Raw genomic sequence first — 21,471 nt, forward strand, 5'->3', positions numbered from 1 at the left:
CCTATGCCTAAGGTCAAGCGCGAAAAAATATGCGTGTGGGAGTCCTACTAGGTAAAATCATTGTAATAATAAAACATTGAATAGAAATCTCAGAAAATGTAATTACCTCTTCTATCTCTCCTTACGTCGAATGTTCGTGCTCAATACAATTTTTTTTTTTAACGTCCGAAGACAAGCATAAACCAATAAATGTTGACACGGCGCATCTTTGTTGCTATGGCAACAAAGTAGATATGACGTATAACTTCAGAGCAGTCAATTCAAAAGTGTGAAGAGTGCAATGATATCTAATATCGCTTTAAAACTATTTGAATTTCAACAATGGCAGTAATGAGGGAAGGGGACGACTATTTTGACCTTTATCTCCATCCAAATACATTTCCCTCTCCCTACAGAAACCTATTAGAAACTCATGAATCCTCATTTATATCGAAACGACTGTGTTTACGTCATCACATCATCACATAAAGTGAATTACAGCACACTAATACTAGACAGAGGTTACCCCTAACACAAAAAAATGTTCCGTAAAATGATGTATCGTTCTTTTTTTGTGAGTGGGATGGGAACTAAGTTCGTAAATCCCTATTGGAAGTCGTTGTCGGCATCGACCCACTCGATCCGCCATATTCTGTTTGATTGGATGAAACTGTGTCAATAGGGGAGTGTATCCAATGAAGCTGGAAAGAAGAATGAAGGAATTGCGCAGACTGTAGGAGGAAGATCTGATGGAAGAACAAAAAGACTTCTTTGTCGTTTTCCTTTTACTATTTTTTCTTAGAAAAAAGAAACCGAACTAAAATTAGAATCTTTTTATGAGAGAATTCTGTCGTATGACGTCACTCACGTATGTTATTTCTTTCGGTTTTTCTCCCAATTTGCTCGTATGTATGTACGTTGAAGCCTATTATCAATGGGCTTCTCGCTTTTTATTAGGTACTTCTGAAATATTATATCAAACTGCAGGTAACAAAGAACGAAGAGTTATTAAATTCACCAACTTCTGAGGCTGTGTTATACCCATATTTTCTTTCATTCTCTCCCTCTCTCTCTTTTTTTTCGTAGAATACCATGAGAGTAAAATGAGACGTGAGTGAATTTCTAAGGAGACAGGTTTTCGCGTTATGTTCTAGCTGCATTAACGATGAACGAAGCTATTGTTTTACCACTAATGATTGAATGGATGAACGACGGAATTTATATAAGAACCTTCCGTGTCGTATTCCTGATTCAAGAAGCTTAACGACGATATTTCTCATTAAAATAAACTGAAAAATAATAATAATAATATTTTTAAAAAACAGATAATCTGAGCAGTTTATTGAAATAATATAGTATATTTTATTCTTAATTATAGGGGAATATGATGGCTCAGTGGTAGAGCCCTTACTTCTGCTGCGTGGGGTCCCCGATTTGATCCCCAGCCAAGTAACTTTGTGCTGGACAACATCGTGTCCGTGGGTTGTTTTCTCAAGATTTTCCCGTTTCCGTCCACTTTTTCATTCCATCGATTCTTCCATCATCATTCACTTGCCTTAGCCTAAAGGTCATAAACGTGGGACGTTAACAGAAAGATTTCATTTCACTTTTTCATTCTTCATTATAGGATAACTATTATTCTCATAATCGTACGAAATTTATTAGTATAAATGATAAATTGTCTGCATAATGAACTGTTGTTCGAATAAATTAATAATTCTTTGGAACCATTGTTCTAGTAATGAGAGGAAATTATTGTAATAATATTATTCGAGTAATTATACGAAGGCCGTCCAAAAAGTAAAGAAAGATTGCGCATCACGCGCGCCGCCGACCCCCCACTACTGCGATCGCGTGCGCGGCAGTTAGCTCCTTCTTCCTTCACCTCAATGTGAGCCGAGTCTCAATGCTGTGCGGTCACGCTATTTGCTTTAGCAATGATTCAACATGGCGGTGCAAATCGAAAATCCCGCCAAATGTGAAGTACAGAGTGTCATTCGTTTTTTGAACGCGCAAAAAGTTCAGCCCATTGAAATTTATAGGCAAGTAAATAATATTTATGGTGATGGTGCAACGAACAAGTCATCAATGAGGAAATGGTGTATTATGTTTAACCAAGGAAAGACCAGCATGCATGGTTTAGATCAGAGTGGGAGGCCATCATTTTTTACGGAAGGAAAACGTCGAAGAAAAAATCAGGAGAACTGACGTTTCACTTTGAGCACGTTACACGAAAACAGTTCGCAAACAATGAGGAACTCAAGCACGCAGTGACAGCATGGCTCAAATCTTTGGCGGCAGGTGAGTATAATATCGGCATTGAAAAACTGGTCCCACATTGTAACAAGTGTTTTGATAACTATAGCGATTACATAGGAAAGTAGAGTAAGGTCCTGTGGCTTTGTAAATAAAGTTTTGTGGAGATATCTTTTGTTTTTATTTAACCATGCCAAAACGTTCTTCAGTTTCTGGACGACCCTCGTATAATAACAGCGCTATTCAATATGATTTTTGTTCACTTTTAATTACATGACGTAATGATTTTTCCAGTAATAAAATTAAAGATAATGATAAGATTGTAAGGAGAAAGAAATTTCCTAGAAATGTTTTTCGACATGTGCACAATTTTATTATAGTACTTGCTTGCAGGTCATGCCATGTTTCGAGTGATATTATACCTATACCCTATTTATAAACAACGAATGTCTTATTGTGTCAAGCTAATTATTAATAATAAAGTGTCACGCTAATAGATGTCACTAACTGCGATATCACTTAGCTGCCTGACGCCAATAGATATCGCTAGCGTGGAGCAATTTGGCGATTTAAAGCTACGAGGGGGCGGTAGTTCCAACTTAAAAACTATTCTGTTTCAAAGAGGACAAGGGCCGTAATCATATTTATAAATTTTCTAGTTTTACGTTTTATGCCGGTTAGGCTAAAGGAGACGGTGATGGTGAGAAATGAATGAAATTGTGGAATAAAGAAAGTGGGAGAACCGCGAGAAAACCCACCCACACGGTGTTTGTTCACCACAAAGTTCACTTGGCTTTAGCGGGGAGGAAATGGGAGAACCAGGGATCCTACGCACCAGAGGTGAACGCTCTACAACTTTTTTTAATTAACTGATTCACCGAACGTGCCATTAACTTATTTAACCACCTATTATTAGGTTTTTACTTGATTTACTTGCTTTTCTATTAACCTAGAACGACAGGGACACGAACACAGAAACAACCAGGACAGTTAAAATTCCAACGGTTCTCCCACCGGGAATCGAACTCGGGACCTCTTATAGACTAGTGGGAAGGCTTATCACTGAGCTACCTCGTAATCATAATTAATTTGCTAAACTAATCAGAGAACGATTTTTTTTTAAATAGGAAATTTTACTGGTTAAAATAATTCAACTTGTTTTCCTCATCCTCGTAATGTCTTAATAACATTAATTTTCCAAAGTAAACACATAAAAACTTAAAAACACTCTTAGGAATTTGTCCTCTATACTGCGATATTTTTCACCTTAGGTCTAGAAATTTCATAATTTCCTTCCGACAAGGGACCTATTTTCATTCTGTGCACTACACGTATTACTAGACTGTCATGCATAACTGTCACATATTTATAACTTCATATCATGCAATAAAGTTCGTTGTCGTTTCATCAAAACAATGACCATTATATCTGGACTAAATAATTTTATCGCACTTGGGTTCACTGACCCTACTGAGCAGTTATATATATTATTTAAAATATGAAAAATGTTCATATTTATAACGAACATTTTCATGCTTCTTTTTGTTCAAATTCGATGGTGTTGTTGATGTATGAATCTCTCGGGTGACACATCCGCATTTTTCTTGAAATTGCACTTTTTTCTAATGCTTTAGAGATTTCACTTTAATTACCATCCCGCGCAATGAATATTATATATCTCTTTGAAGGGACAGTAATATTTAAAAAAAAAAAAAAAATGCGTTTCCGCCATCTATTTAGAAGTGAGGAAAATGTCAAAACTATTATTCCATATGGTTGCCAACTCTGAAAAATAAAATTACCGACACCTCCTCACAATCTCAGTCTCCATTTCGACCTATAGGTACACAACATTTGAAACATCAAAAATAAAAATAATAAAAAAAAGTATCGTACGAGGCACATGTCAAAAAAGGACCGGTATATTTTACGCGGGGTTGGCAACACTGATGAAATTGAGTATGCGCAGGTGTTCTAGTATTCTGTGCAAGAGAGAATCTTCTGAATGGAGTTGCGATCGTGCGAGTAATAGTAAGGTGAAATGGCCGCCTGTAAGGGCCTGTAATAGTAAGGGAGCGTGTCGTAATACAAAATCCCGCCAAACGTGATGCGAGATCTGTCATAGATTTCTAAATGCCAAACTACATACTGTAGGTGACATCCGTAGGGAATTATATGTTGTTTACGGACCGACAGTAACGACTGAGGTAAAGATCAGACAATGGTGCAGAGAGTTTCAGGACGGGAATTCAAACGTTCATGACAATGAGCGTAGCGAAAGGCCTAGTGTTCAAACTCACCGAAGAGTTTCCAGAAGGATCTGCGAAAACAATGCTTCGGATTGTGACTGATAAGCTAGGTTATCACGCACTGTGTGCGAGGAAAGTGCCAACAGACGCTCTGACAGACGCTCACAAAGAGCAAAGAAAGACAGCTGCACGTGACTTTTTTGGCCCGCTTGGGGGACGATGGGGATGACCTCTTTCCTCACATAGTGACGCGAGATGAAATCTGGATATCGTACGCCACTGGAGAGTCGAAGCAGCAGTCAATGCAATGGCAGCACTTTGTTTCTCCTAAAGCGAAGAAATTCAAACAAAAACCACCAATTTACAAAATCATGACAACCATGTTTTGGAACCCAAAAACATGTTATTCTTGTGGAATCCTTAAAACCAGGACAAACAATTACAGCAGATGTGTGTTCCCAAACACTGAATAATCTGTGACGATTATGTTAAGCTAGAAAACACTTGCTGAATCGGTAATATAGTAGCGAAATATATTCAGTTTCTTTTTACTATTTTAAACGTAAATAAAAATCTAGATATTAACTAACTAACTAACTCTATGGCCTATGGAACCCGGAGGTTCAACGCCGCGTTCACAAAAGCTCTGACTTCTATCCTTAGCCAATTGGATCCAGTTTCTACTTTGTATTCCTATTTCTGCGAGATCCATCTTAATATTGTCCTCCCATCTGCGCCTAGGTCTTCCTAATGGTCGTTTTCCGATTGGTCTTCCAGTCAAGACTTTGAAAGCGTTTCTACTTTCTTCCATTCTAGCTACATGACCTGCCCATCTAAGCTTCCTAGACTTGACGACTCTAACAGTGTTGGATAAACCGTATAAATTATGTAGTTCCTCGTTATGAAGTTTCCGCCATTCTCCATTCCCGTTCCTCTTGGGTCCGAATATTCGTCTCAGGATCTTGTTCTCAAATACTTTCAGTCTATGTTCTTCCCTCAAAGTAAGCGATCATGTTTCGCAACCATACAGAACAACATGCATTATCATTATTTTAAGCTTCAAATTCCTCGACAGAATTCGCGACGACAAGAAATTTTGAACCGAATAGTAACACGAATTCCCTGCTTTTTGTCGACATTTAATTTCTTCGTGAATATGATTTTCGTCTGTTAATATTGATCCTAGATATTTGAAAGTATCCACTTTATCAAAAATATTATTTAATATTTAAACGTATCCATATAGATATCTAAATATAAAATCTAGATATAAAATTATCAATTTATAGATTTTCTAAAGAACAATTCATTGACCTCGTTTTATTTATCTACGAATATTATTGTTTTTTTCTTTCTTTTTTTTTTTACTGTGACAGAAATGTCAGATCAATATAGATCAAGTCGACGCCCGGAGTCGAACACTGGCCACTATAGTTTTCGTGCCAGATTTGCGTGCCTGAAGTTGCTGTTGTAGTGCAAGCTATTTTTGTTGATAGAATCTAAATAGAATATTTCCCTGTCTATTTTTTATACATATATACATATATCGTTTTGTTTTTACTTTATGCTAGTTGATTCTTGTCAAATAGGGAAGAATGACAAAGATTTTCAACTTCCATTTTGTCCACGTGGATGCTTTTCATGGAAAGTATAACAAGTGAAAGGTTAATATCCTTTTGAATTCTATGGACAGGATCAATGCGGAAGTATATTTACCTTTTATGAATTTTCAATTATATAAAAAACAAATTAGGTATTTTATTTATGAATTCCTTACGAGTTTACAGTGTCAATATGCGCCGCAAAGTGAATTAAGGACGAATCATACGGCCATAATCTTCCCTAGGTATTATCGATTTGGAAGCCCTGTATTGTTTGAAGTTCCGTTTGCCGATTTGTAAGTTTTCCTAGGAAGAAGTACCAGCTACATACCAAAATTACGTACGTTCTCCAAAATAACACCAACAGTTTTCAGTTATCGAACTATATTTTTCTGCAATTTTCAACACAATTCCCATCTATACATATGTACCATTGCAATCTTTGTACCCTACTATCAAAAGGGTTTGAGAAGTCTGTTTGGGGGTATGTTTCAGACACTGCAGTAATGTCACTTCTGGACTAGTTAGAAAATTGAAATTTTGCACAGTTAAGGCTCGAAGTCTAAAATTAATATATAAAATTGAAAGTGGCTATGTTTGTGACTTCATAACTGTTGCACCACCCGACCGATCTCGATCAAATTTTCAACATAGATGAGGCTCAGGCCTGGAATGTTTTTTTTTTTTTTTTTTTTTTTTTATCATTTCACTTCAATGATGCAGCTTATGGAAGGGAAAGATGGAAGATATTTTAAAAACGATCGAAAATGTCCGATATTAGTGTCGAATCCATAGCTTTCGGGGTCGCTGAGATGAACAGTGACACTTCCCATGCAATTTAAATCCAAATTCAGCCATTTATGTTCAAAATGAAGCGTATTCTCCCCGTGCAAAGAACAAGTATTCTGCTACTTTATATATAATTATGTTAATTTATCCGTGTTAGTGTTTGAGCTATGGAAAGACGGTACGATAATAATTGAAGCAAACTCCTATTACTTACAGGGAAAAATTCATTTTTATGTCTTTCTGTTTTATAATCAGTTTCGTAAAAACTTTCGGTTTTGTTTAACGTGGCGTATGTTTTTGGTTGAGGCTTAGTACTCATTAATACGGTAAAACCAATTAAGAATATGAGAATAAAACGAGGTAAATTCATCTCTAACTTGGAAATTTGTACGTACTGAAATGCTGAATCAATTGCTTTATTACAAGAAAACTAATTTTACTAGTCTTTTTTAAATAAAATAAAATCCCAGATCCAACTGTGAAGCCAATTTGTAATGTAATACATAAGGCAATATGGGGAAAGGGATTTTCAAAGCAAGTCTGCTAGACCCTACGTTTAGAGGTGCCATCTCAGCATTCACGAGGTGAGAGTTTGATAAATAATCTGAAAAAATGTCAATCAGGGTTTCCAGGCAAATTTAAACCCGGAACCTCCTTATTGGAAAGTGAACAAGCTAACCATACACCTACTCAAGCCTTTTATTTTCAATTAAATGGATTAGAATCATAAAAACAACTAATTTACGTGATTTAGCTTATAAACAACTGATGTATTCCTAAATTTCCACAAGTTTCTACTTGAGTTGTTCCAAATTAAATTTTTATGGTGTAATCATTTTTTCTCTTCCTAATTTTTTTGCAGAATTCATATAAAGTCGTTTAAATTTAATTGGAATCTCCGCACGTTCTATAGTTATCTCTATATCCCTTGAGTGCCGAGAGGTATGACGTCAGATTCTTGTGACTGCGGAGCGAAGAGACAAATATAACCCTTCTCCGCTACTCGCTTCTGCATGTCTTCTCCTCTCCTCAAGAGACTTCTTAAAGGAAGGAAATAGGAAAGGTTTGAGAAAGTGCAAAATGTCGTCTCTGTAAGAACAGGCAGAGTGCCACGAATATTTCAACGGACCATTTACTCAAGTCGCGTTTTGTCCTTTTCTTTTTGAAGTGTGTCGGATTCTTTACTTACATCTATGCAGAGTGCCATTTCAATGTGATGTTTGGCATGTTGCAAAATATACTTATACACAGCCGTTTCGTAGAATAATCTTAAGTTATGTTGATGGCATGTAAAGAAGACAGATACTAATGAATGTTTATATCTGACATAATTGAGTACGAACATTTTATCACACAACATACACATGAGAGAGAGAGAGAGCGTAGGAGAACCGAGAACTTTTCTCTTCGTAAGCTGAAGGTCCTGGGTTCGAATACCGTGGTAGGCTATTCAGAAAATCTTGGTTTCTTTTCTTGGTCCCACCAGATGCATCATTTATTAGAATTTAATATTTCTTTTCAGCACTGAAACTGCAGGACAAGTGGATCTAAAAGCTTATGAAGTGGGATTCGAGTGACGTGTATTTCTGGGAATTTAGTCCGTGTCTTTTCTATCAAAGACAAGGGCGTAATAACTACTCGTTAACGCATTTATTGTATTTTTTAAATAAATATTTTCTTAACTGTACTCCATCTACGGTTGCCTACAAGACGCGACGAGACATGATGATATATAATTTTCGTCACGGGATACGAGACGAGACAGAGTTCTTCCAGTAGAAACAGATACACTTTCTGAGACGAGACATTATTTCACGATACATTTTTCGAGACGAGATAGCCTCAACTCTTGCTTCGTAAGCAACTTTAATTCCATTTTAAAATTTGTTCTGTTTGCCTTCTTAATATATTTAAAAAAAAAAAAAAAAACTTTCGATGTAAAAGGGTTTATTTCCTGCTGAATCTGAAACTCTCCCCTTTGAATTAAGATTTAGCGAACTCTGCTATAGAAAGCGAGAAATAATAATGGAACTCGATGCGTTGACCGCACATCTCCCTATTAAAAGCCAGCTTCAGGTATCTGCTGTAAAACCTGAAAATTTAATTTTTAATATACAACTGGCTACTTTCTTGCTAAGTTTCTTTTAAACTAACTTATTTATGTATAAATGCCTAAAAACAGACATCTAAGCTTACTTAAAAAAATAGGTTTAGGCCTGTGGTACATTCGATTGTTTAGAATAACAATTTCCAACTATTATGCCCTAGAAATTACCATTCTAAACAACCGAAATGTTCCGTAAACCATGACATCACAGTTTGCTACTTCACTTTTTTAAAAACCACACGAAGAGAGCAAGAAGCATGCAGGAAACGTAGCGTCAAGCGAAAGAACAGTGGTTAAAACAAACAAGAATATCGATAACGTTCTTCAATTGTTTTGCACGCAAGCTAGTCTGGATCTATTACTACTCGTGAACTTGTTTATTCCGATGTTACTACTTCGGCCCCACTCCTGCTTCCCTCACGTGTTCTCTCTGCCATTTCTCTGATTGTAAAAACTTTCTGCTACGTCATACAATGGCCAATTGGAAATATGTAATTAAGAAGATAGCGTTTAGGTTCTCTCGTAAAATTTTTAAAAATACTGATTTTATTGTCCTGATATTAATGTTAAAAGTGTTGCTTCTATTTGTTATGAGTTGTAATACCCTATTCAAATCTTTTATGTATCCTTTAACGACGTTTTGATTCATACTCAATTATTGTCAATAAGAAATAGTGTAATTAATGAAAACACAAACATTAACAAAGTGACCAAAACCGTGAAACAACTATAAATTTGAGTCAAGCTTTCATTTACCCATTTTTTTGCGCTTCATAACATGCACTTTATTATTGCTTCCCTCTCTCTTTGTCTCTTGTGTAGATCAAAGTAAGTAAAGACCATATACATGAAGGAGTAAATAAACTGTGATGTTTTTTGCTTTTTGATACATGAAAGTTTACTGGATGTGTTCCAGCTTCCGTTCACAAAGCGGTTGTAAAAAGATTGTCTGATGTATTGATTTAATGCAGTTCCTTAAACTGTGTTCCAGGAACTGCATTTAAAGACTGTCTTTTTTTTCTGCGTTGGTATTGTAAACTTAATACTAAGCTATATGGAATTTGAATTACTACAAAAAGATGATTAATTTGTCAAATTATTTTTGTTTTGCGTTTTCAGTTAATTGTTACAGAAAAAAATCTTTCCAATGAAGCCAATTCTCAGCATTTTTCGCTTTTTTTTTTTTTTTTTTTTTTTTTACAATTTTTACCTGAATAAAAGATGCAGACCACCACACAGGCCTTTTTGTCTTTCATTTCATGATCAAATCAACTTATGCTGTGGTTATTAAGGAGATATTTATTTATGAAATATGAAGAAAATTATGAGAGACCTTCTCGAAAAACTTCGTGGAAAGAAGACTCATCCCCCAAGAGAACTTCTAAACTACCTCTTCTGGATTTTACCCCCCCCCCCAAAAAAAAAACGACGTACACTATATAAAGTTTTTAATGAACTGTTGATCAGTGGCGGATCTAGAAGATAAAAACTGGGGGACAGTCAGAACCCAGACAGATAGGTATATCATGAGTTTATATAAATGCTATCTTAAATCGTTTTTACACTCGAAAAACTGAGGGTTGGGCTTAGGCTCCCCCGGCCCCGGGCTAGGTCCGCCACTGCTGTTGATCTATAAAAAGCAAACAAAATGGTTAGAACCGTTCTTGAGAAAAATCACATTGCTTTATTTATTTATGTATTTATTTATTTTCACCCTCTAGTAAGCTACTTTTATTTTATGAGATAGGAAGAAAATTCGAAAACTTTCCTCTGGAGAGTCCTATAGAAACCTTAATTTTAAAATTTAGTCCTAATATGTTGAACGCTATGGCCTTTACATGAGTGTATATGTATATTCATACATCGGGACGATGAGATGGATAGATACACAATAAAAGAATCACTTTCTCGATGTATAAGGGCTAAGAAATGTATAAATTCGTTGAAATCTTGAAATCTATCTCTAACATGATCAATATACTTTCTTCAACATCCCAGGTAAAGGAGTTTGGTTGTATGGCGTGACATTTTCTCAAAAATAATTAAAACCGAAAATAGTAGTAGATTTCTACCACTTCTGGCTTTAGTAAAGAGGTTAGAGTAGAGATGAAATGTACTCTTGGGACGCTTAATCAATTACAGGAAACCGCTTCTCGCTATCTATTGCCGTCTTTTGCTGTATAGTGATGAACGCTAAAACCGGAATTTGTTGATTTCAACCACTATTGGTTTGATTATCACTTTTGTAAAACAATGTGATTCATAACTTTTGACTTTCTATATATATTTGGCTAAAATTGATGGTGATCTATCAAATGGTTCTAGATTTTTTTTATGTCCCGGACGACTGGACACACAGCCAAACAGTGTAAATATATGTAAATGTATTACTTCCTAGAAACCAAATAGAATAAAAAGGAAAAAGAGTCCTGATGTAGCGTGCTGTTACTGACTTCACGAGTTAATTATCTTTCTGTAGTCCAAGTAACACCCTCCATATGTTCATAGGACCTTTTTTGCTTATCTTGGTGTCAGGAATCATCTCCGGACGTTTGTTGCATTAAGTTACACTCTATTAACTTCGTTTGGTTGACAGTTTTTGTAAAATGTTGAAATCATTTGAAAAAGTGAATAATTAATTATCTACGTGTCCATTTGAACAAAACATAATTATATCTTACTTTCCAGAAAGTAAAATAGTATATTTTAGATCCAATGTAAAAAGTGTTCAGTGTCTTGTGTACTTTTTTTTTTTTTTTTTTTTTTAAGTTAATTGATTTATATGGCGAAGTAAACTTCTTTTAAATAAATGGGGATTTTACTGATTTCTTTTTGAGTTTGGTTAAATGTCTCTTGTTTTGTCATAAGTGTATTAATGATATTATTACTTCATAATACATATTTTTATACTAAACATTAAAGACAGATGGGGCCTTATGCAGAGTCGTTCTGATGCGTGATTAATACCATACTAAAGAATTAGATTAACATATGTTTCCTGCAGTAGGCAGACCTTTCGTATGACGCTAATCATACGTCAAAACGACTCTGCATAAGGCCCATATGGCGTTTAGTTTTAACTGAGAAATTTGGCGAGGAGGGGGCACAGGTCTACCTAAAAATTGGTGCGGGGAATCAATTCCTTTAGGATTCCCTTTTATTTAATCTCTGCTTTCAAGTTCATATTTTAATAGTTTTCTTCAAACAAAACTGGCGAGAAAGGCGTCTAACCTTTATTTTAAATTGAGAACAACAGTGTTCGAGTTTTCGTTCTCTTCCAATTAGATTGTCCTTGAAAGTGAGGTGGGTCCTTCCGTTCTTCCTTGAACATTATCACGCAACGCTACTTTCCATTTATCATTTCCCACAATGTTACTGGCATTCCGCCACAAGGATCACCTACGACTCACCATTATTATCTCCCAAGTAACACTATATTCTAATGAATGCTTATTATCAATTTCAGTTGGTGTTTCATTAATTATATCTGCGTATTAATATGTTGCTGTGCTATTTATCCTTTGATTAATTTAAACATTATGATGTAATTAAGTAATCTGTCTGTTGTTCGATTAATTTGAATTTTGAATTTGTTAAGTGAAGTATTACATCATTACATGGCATAATTCCAATGGAAACGTTTAATCGAATGTCGCGTTTTAAATGTGTGAATATTTTCAAATCAATATAGAAATGAAATGAAATCTTTTAGTTTTACGTCTCACGGTTATGGCGGCTAGGCTAAAGGAGACGGTGATGATGAGACATGAGTGAAATGATGGAATGAAGAAAGTGGGAGGAAACGGGAGAAACCCGAGAAAATCCACGCACATGGTATTTGTCCACCACGAAGTTCACTTGACAAGAGCTGGGGTCGAACCAAGGACCCCATGCACCAGAGGTGAACGCTCTACCACTGAGCCACCGCGGCCCCTTCATATATATGCTTTTTTTTAAATAACGGAAAAGTTTACTTTGAAATGCAAGAAATGTGAACTGCATGCATGCTAAAAAACATTGGTTTTTGCAGTTTGCAAATGAACTGTGATTCATTGTAGCTCCACACACACGTTGAATGAAGATTTAAGAGCAATTAAATGACGAGAAGAGGATTATATGAAACATATAGCGTATGGAAATTTTTCAGATTATAAATTAAAAAATGGTACGAATAACTTCCAGAGTTCTTTACGTATAATTTTCGAGTTAACGATCAGCTATTATTGCTTTATAAGGCTGCCATTTTAAAGCTGATTTATTAGCCTGGTAATCCATAGTTGACGTGGTCTCAAGCTAGATTCCCAGTGATGCAGCTATTCCCATTGACACACAGAGCATAACCTTGAAAGTAAGTACTATGAGGAAAAATAAAACAGATCTTATCCGAAGTAATGTCAGGATTACGCACAACAGTCTTTTACAATGTTATATGTGATGCGAACTTATACCTTTAACATTGATTCCGAATGTGAGTATGCACTAGAAGTATCGAATCCATATCTCCTTCAATACAAGCTCAACGGATTCTTTAAACTATACGCTTATTCATAATACACGTGCTATGGTTTACGAATTACACCTTTGCTACGAGTAAAACTAACCAACCATTAATACTATGTTTCGCATTCCGTATTCATCCAAATCGAAACAAAGATCGATTTTTTGAATCAATGTAAATTACCTCATTTAACTTGTGTCTTAATTAAATTCTTTGTTTCTTTCATTTATGTTTGTTACATATCAGTCAATTGTCCAATAAACTCATTGTATTATTGAGTTGTTAAGCTCCTAATTGCACAAGGCTGCCAACTTTTGCCCTTTGCTTAGAGCTGTCTGCATTTTGCCACTGAGAGTTATTCAACAAATTACATTTCTATTTTCTTTAAGAATAATAGCATTGCATGCAATTAGTATATATATGCACACGAGTATTAAAAGAGAAGAACAAATTGCTTTGATGTCTTATCTATTTTTGGATCATTTCACTCCGTCTTTTTGCCTACAGTGTTTCTTTTATAAAAATGTTCCGGGGGGGGGTACACACACTTAGTATTTGGAGAGGCACATATTATTTTCACACGCTACTATTCTATTTATTATTATATTATAAACGCATCATTTTGGTCCCCTCTCAGTGCTTCGGGGGCAGTGCCCCCCAAAAACATGCCTGGAAGAAAAACTGCTTTCCTAGAAACTATGTTTTCATGTTTTGATTACTTTCTGCATCAATATGAATAAATAACTTCATTTGAAAGAAAACCTATATAGTGACGTAAATCACCATATATAATGGAAGTCCTGAATGAATGACTGACTGATCAACGCCAAAACACCTAAGCTAAAAATTTGAAATTTGGCCAGTGCATAGAATTTGTGACGTAAAGTATCACTAAGGAAGATTTTTTTATATTTGATAACGAACAGCGAGTACGGGAGCAATTATTATATTACCGTAAAATGTCCGTATTTCGGAATCTCTGAAGAATAGAGACAGGAAATTTGATATACGGATTTCTTATTTAAAATAATTGAACCTCGTATTTAAGCGTTATTTGATATTTTATAGAAGAAAAGAAAAGAGATAACAGGAAAATGGAGTAGAAATTACAATTATTATAATAAGATATTCATATCACGGATTTCTCTTAAAGTTAGAAACATGAAATTTGATATTTGGGATCTTTGCTTAAAATAATTTGACACTTGTTTCATAGATTTTTTAAAAAAATATTTGCCCTAGGAGAGAAGAAAAGAGATGAGAAGAAAATGGGGTGAGGGTTGCAATTACCGTATTATAACAAGCTATACAAATCTTGGAATCATTCGAAATCGGGCATAAAATTTGGATATTTGGACTTTTCATCTAAAATAATTAAACTCACATTTCATCGTGTTCAGATGTTTGATCTATAATGGAAGAAAAAGGGGTGGTGGGCTGCTTTGCAAAATGGCAATACAAGATGTTCGAAAATTGTAGGGCCAAAAGAATTCCATATGAAATGTACAAAAGGAAAACGCAAATTATTGCCCACAGTAACGTATGACGCAAGACTTTAGCACGAAGAATGATGACAACAAAAGTATATAGTTTTAAAACCCAAAAGTCATGAATAGACTTTATGATTGGGTTTGGGTTGTTGTTCTTCAGTAAACAGATAAAAAATTGACAACTGATCGAGTTCTAGGTTATGTAAGTTATATTATTGAAACTTGTTATAATGACTTCGGAAAATAAAATGAACTGCAATACTTATTATAATACGTCACGGGTGAAGTAAAGTAGGTGATGGTAAATGCAAAATATATTAAATGGTAATAATGCTATGGTAAAGTGTAATGAAACTAAAGTTTCCAAGAAAAACCCACGAAAAAAAAGGCGTTGAAAGAAAAATATATATACATAATCTAAAAACCAACATGCAAAATAGCCATATTTCTCGTGTTAATTACTGCATAGTAAATACAGAAGTGCTGAATCCACTCCGTGCTTAGGCGTAACTGCTGAGAATTAGATGAATACTGAAATCAACTTGGTTTTAAATCTTAAGCAAAATGATGAAACATAATTTGGTTTACGGCAACAATATTGAATCCTCATACCAACATTCATTTGATCTTTTCAGTCTCAGAATCTAAGTATTGAATGCACAATTTGTCTGTTTTAGTGTTGATTGATTCATAGTACAAAATAACTATAAATTGATAAAATGGGTGTGCGAACATAGTGAAGAGCATTTATCATCAACGTTTAAAGATACGTCAGTCAGACAACGTATTCCAATAATAAATATGGTTTAAATATTGTTATATCACACCCTTCGTGGACCTCTCGTGACACTGGAAGAATTCTGATAAATTCTAAATGAAATTAAGAATAAGCTCACCTCATAAATTTTTGTACATAAAATTTACATAAGATCATAAGACGAGACGAAACTTCTTCCAAATTTACGAGACGAACCGAAAGATCTTATTTCTTGTCTCGTCTCGTAGTCAAGATCTACGATTGGTCCGTGGGAATTTGGACCTGACCTACCTCACTTTGTGGATATTTATAATACAAGTATTTTATGATTCTGCTACTTTTATTTTTAACATGAAAACATTCTAAAATACGTAAAATGAGTTTTACTTATTTAGTAGGGATTTTAAAAGAAAAAAACAAACAAACAATAAATAGTGACTAATTTCGCATTTTATTTTTTTATTTTTTTGCCAGCGGTCATACTGTTCATCAACTGCTACAGTGTAAATTTGGCAACCGGAGTTCAAAACTTTTTTACTGCAGCCAAGCTGGCAGCAATCATGATAGTGATATGCGGTGGAATGTACAAATTGTGCCAAGGTGAGTGACGAATTCTGTGTGTCTCTGTATTCTTACTTGTATATGTTTGTGTGCTTTCCTTATTTGCTGTTTTCTTATTTACCTTCAATGTATTTACGTAAATAGAATTGGATTGTTGAATGAAAAGGATAACGTATTTCTTGTGTAGTACGTTTACTTTATTTTTTTATTGGGTTCATTGTTTGTATGACGATGTAATACTTTTTCGGTGGTTACACTATGGACAGTATCAAAAGTCTGTATACAAATTTCGTGTAGATAATTTATCTCATACTGAAATAAAAATTCTGTCAAGGTTATAACGTGCCTCTAAGTGCTCCGTCCTGGGCCGCACACGTAACAAGGTCAAAGCCACGCATTATTTCGCTGATACAAGCTGTGAAAATGTAACATGTTGGGTATTGCTGAAAACACATGCCATGGCTAGTGGTAGGGTTCTTAAACGAATGGCCCTGGAATAGAGGTGGCTTGTAGATCTCTTTTTCTCTCACCCGCGTTTTTAAAAATACGTACTTATTCATGAAAACCCGATTAATTAAAAGAACATAGATGGCAGCATCGTAGAGTTCTAAAGATTATAGTAGAACATTATGGCCCGCGGGTACCATTGAAATTATTAATGTGGCCCGCACTCTATGACAAGTTGTAGACATGGTGTACGGTATAATAATATGTGCTTAAGTCAGTGTCAAGTTTTTGTATGGATTATGTTCAATTTCAGCCGTAGAATATCCTAAATCTGTCATTAAGTAATAACTAAATGAAGGAAGTAAATGCAATCAGAGAAATGATCAAGAGCATCTTATAAAGAAATGGCCTTTTATTTGATAGTTTTATTTTATACTCTTCTCTCGCTGTAACAAACTAAAAGGGGGTAATAGTGGTCTGTGACGTTGCTGATTATCCGCAATTTCCGACACAAAGCCTGCAATAGCTAATATCCAGAATTATTTTACGGAAGAAAAAGGAAAAAATACAGCACTGTACTTTTAATCAAGTATACAATTCAATCGACAATGTAAAATCCACGTGCAATGTAAATATACCCTATGCACTGTAAATATAAATATACCCTATTCAAAATTTTAGTTTAAATTGAGGATTTCTTCTGGTTGAATCAGCTGCTGCAGATTTTGTCCGTTGCTCGGAAGTCCGTTAAACTGAGGGATGAGTGTAATGCTTTTCAGTGTTTCCGAAAATTTTGCTTCTAAGGGACTAAAGGGGGAAATTTGTATTATGCAGTGCGTATATTTCTCTTTATTCAGAAAGTGTCGAGTATGAAGATTCGCTCAAGTTGGAGATGTAAAATTCGGTCTTCTTCTTCTTGTTGTTCACCGCAATCATAGGTTGGTGGGCAACATGGTAATTTTAAAACTTTTCTTTTGCTTGGGAGAGCTGTTTTATACTTTGATAAGGCCTCTTCTTCGTAACTGCTTCTAGATATTCTATCCTTGGTCTTCCTCTTCCTAGTTTTCCTTCTACCTTTCCCTCTATAAGCACGGTGATCCAATCGGAGTGCCGAATAAGATGACCAAACATGCTGTTTCTTTTTCTTCTATTATCTTCATGATCTTTCGCATTTTTCCATGTTGTTTTTTAGGGATTGAGTAAAGTGATAGTGTCCCAGGTCCTTCCATCTCGCAGTGAAAGAGCCATAGAGGACATCCTGTCTCTGCCTGTTTTTGTCTACATCTGAGCCTTGCCGATGTCAATCATCTTCATCCTCAGTGTGGTAATGGTAAAGCTGCTGCCCACTATCATAATATCTTTCTTCGTCTGACTCCTACTCCTAAAGACCTGTCCAGCATGGGAAGCCCTCTGATAGCGAAGCTATCTCCGGCATAGCTCTTGAGATCATTAGAGCGCACAAGCCCCCTTCCCCCCACCGCGGCAAAGTGGAAATTTTGAGGGAGGGTAAAATTTAGTCTATAGGCTCTAAATTAGAAAGAAGGAAATACACTGCTCCGTTTTAACGAACTAAAAGGGGACTAAATGAGGACTTTCAGACTGAATTGGCTACTGTAGATTTTGTTCGTTGCTTCTATAGTCCATGAAATGAGGGATAAATGGATTTTTAATTTTTTTTTTCAACTGAAATGGGGCACAAACCGAAGGTTATAATTGTTTTTGTCGTTTGGAGTTTATATATAGATCTATGCAGTACTTTCTTTTTTCTGGCGGTACACATCGGTGCGTACTACCAAAACCTTTCCTTGTAGTTTTTTTTTTAACTGCCATTTCTCTAACCATTTTCTAATTCTATATTCCAGAAATGTCTACATTATGTTCATTAACAATAACGTAATTGAAATGAGAAATAAGAATACGATGGAGGAAATGCTAATAGTTTAGAAGTTGCTGTAATAATATATTCATAGTAAATACCGTCACCTCTTCTCCCCAAAAGAAAACGGACTGGGACTCTGTAATTGAAACGATTAATTTCTCTCCTCTTCTTCTGAACCTTTCTTCATTCTAAATTGCTTCTGTAAGAATCGTCCCCAAAAGTTTTTACTCACATTTTAGACATCCTCTCTTTAGGAACAAAAAGAAAATAATTCAAGATTTCTTGTGTATATTATTTCTAGTGATAACCAATATTGACGAAGTCTATTAATAGACTGTTAGCCCCACCACGACAACACACTCACTTATAAATTCAGACGCAGATGACGTGGTGCCGTCTGACCTGTCTATATGTAAAGTTCCTTTATAATTAGAGAACTTCCAGCTTTTGATTAATACTGAAAGCATTTTCGTGCAACGTTAGCTTTTCTCTCTATTTGGAACAAGAGTTTAATTACAATACGTGTGTCTAATACTGTATTAGCAAAGCTTAAACATAAATTAAACAAAAGTGAAACTTATATTGACCAACACATATTAGATAGAGTTATGCAAAACAGTGGATTTAATTCTGCATAGAGTGTGTAATTAAATATGACTTCAAATTTTGAACTCTAACTAAATATGCAGCATGTTTTTTTTTTTTAATAATCATTCTTAAATATGTTTCTTTATACTGTAATTAACAGACATTAGCATGGCTTGTGCTCATTACTACATCTTCTCAACAATTTATGTGGGCGTTTTTGAAGGATGTAGAACAGGGAAAATTAAGACATGATGGTAGAGTGGACTGTAGGTTGAATATCTATCATATAGACAATGTTGTGTACATTCAAAAAATCATAATCTTCTTTTGTTAGATTTCGTAACTATCCTATGCCTGTTCGTCCGTCTGTCTGAGAAAAAAAAACAGTAAGAAAAAGCAAGTAACTATTTCGAATGGAAACCTCTATTCGAACCCAAGTTCGAAAGTGGTGGAAGTAAAACATCTTCCATTTCTGGCTTCAATTTTATTTATTTATTTATTTATTTAACAATCACCAGATACAGCTCAGAGGCCATTTTACACTGGATATCTAACAACAACAACAATGGAAAGGATTTTGCGAAGGTATCGGCCAGGGCCTGTTTAATAGGTACCATCCCGGCATTTGCCTGGTAGGACTGAGGAAAACCCTGGAAAACCCCAGTCAGGATGGTCGGCAGCGGGGATCGAACCCGCGACCTCCCGAATGCGAAGCCAACGCTCTACCACTTCAGCTACTTCGCTCGGTGGCTTTTACTCGCGATGGATCAAACATGGCAATAAATAATAAGTTATTTCCTAATAAAATAAGTTTAAATAACATGTACCTAAACAGAACAATCCTAAAGCAAATCACATAGTAGAAGTAACTTTATATACAAATCAAATTTCTTCTTCTTCTAGCATAAAAAAATCAGATGACATAAAGAAAGGCGTTTTAAAGAAGAAAAATCTCCTCTAGCTCTTTACCTGGTGGTATGGTTCCTAATATAGAGGTTACATTACCTCTTTGCACTGCCATACTTATTCTCTGAATTTCCTAATATGATTTCAGTTCACAAAAATGGATTCAATTCCTAATTTTTTGTTTCTCTGCTAAAAGCGTAAAATAGTATAAATGTATTATGACTTTCTGTTTCAGTACTGATTGGCCATTGAGCAAAAGCAGTAAGAAATAGCGAGAAATTGCTTTTAGATATGGAATCAGCGGTCCAAGAGTAGTCACCAACTTCACCGTTATCTCAGCTAAAACCGGAAATGGTAGAAATATATCAATACTTTTGGTTTTAAATGCTGATCGTCATAGAACAAAAGCTATAAGATACAGGAACTGTTTTTGATGTGGATTCTCTTTCTCAAGAACAGATTCCGACTTTGATCTATATTGAAATCGGAATTGATAGATCTACCAGTATATATTGCATCTCATATACTAACTACATTCTTATTCAATCCCAGCTGATTGGTCCTGTACTGTTGTATACATATGCAAGTCCATGAGGAGTGATAAAATCAGTTGTGCATGTACTGTGTATTCAATTGCCTGATGTTTATGCAAACCAGCAGAACAGTATTTCTTTGTTGGTTGCATCGCAACAGGCGCTTATCGTATGCTCCCGAAGCCCAAGAGAAATCATCTCAAAATGTTTCTTCGAATGATTTGGCAATATCATTATTGGCCAGGTTCTAAGCTATATTTAAATCTGTGTGTGTTTATGATGAACAATAAGGTCTTGGGTTAGTAGTTTTACAGTAGCTTCCTTAGGATTATTCCGTTTTTTCTCACATTCTCAATGCACCAATTCTGGTATCATTAATTTCCACTATTTATTTATTTATTTATTTATTAAAACAGAACACCCAATTATAGTGCTCAACTTTAACGATACAACATATTCACAATTTTAGGTTGTAAACCTTATAAGACAGTCAGCATAATTATCTATATTACTTGCCCTTCTTCTTTACCAATATTATCATTTGCTTAAGGGTTACAGTTTCAAAATTCCTATTTAGTTAATAGCTGTTTCCGGTTGTTGCAAAACATATTTGTTTGCTTGTAAATAAAATTGGATTTCATTTTACTATTTTTAGTGAGTTAGTTTTTGTGTCTAGGTTCTATAATCTTTAGTCTAAGTAACATAATAATAATAATAATAATAATAATAATAATAATAATAATAATAATAATAATAATAATAATAATAATAATAATAATAATAAATTTTGCCAAAGAGAATGCAAAAATGCTTTTATTTCTGGAAATGCTA

At 34.9% G+C, this 21,471-nt stretch overlaps 1 protein-coding gene across 3 annotated transcripts in view; it reads left to right on the forward strand.

Annotated features, from left to right (window-relative positions):
- Positions 1 to 21,471, forward strand: part of LOC145690111 (b(0,+)-type amino acid transporter 1-like) — a 232,429-nt gene that overhangs the window by 158,360 nt on the left and 52,598 nt on the right. For all 3 annotated transcript variants that reach the window (XM_081764692.1, XM_081764690.1, XM_081764691.1), the window contains exon 5: positions 16,201 to 16,326. In XM_081764692.1, the coding sequence (XP_081620818.1) occupies positions 16,201 to 16,326 (126 nt within the window). The remainder of the gene's footprint in view (positions 1 to 16,200; positions 16,327 to 21,471) is intronic.

The sequence above is a fragment of the Thermobia domestica genome, chromosome 7, assembly GCF_964235325.1.
Source record: "Thermobia domestica chromosome 7, izTheDome1.hap1.1, whole genome shotgun sequence".
In the NCBI taxonomy this organism is placed as follows: domain Eukaryota; kingdom Metazoa; phylum Arthropoda; class Insecta; order Zygentoma; family Lepismatidae; genus Thermobia; species Thermobia domestica.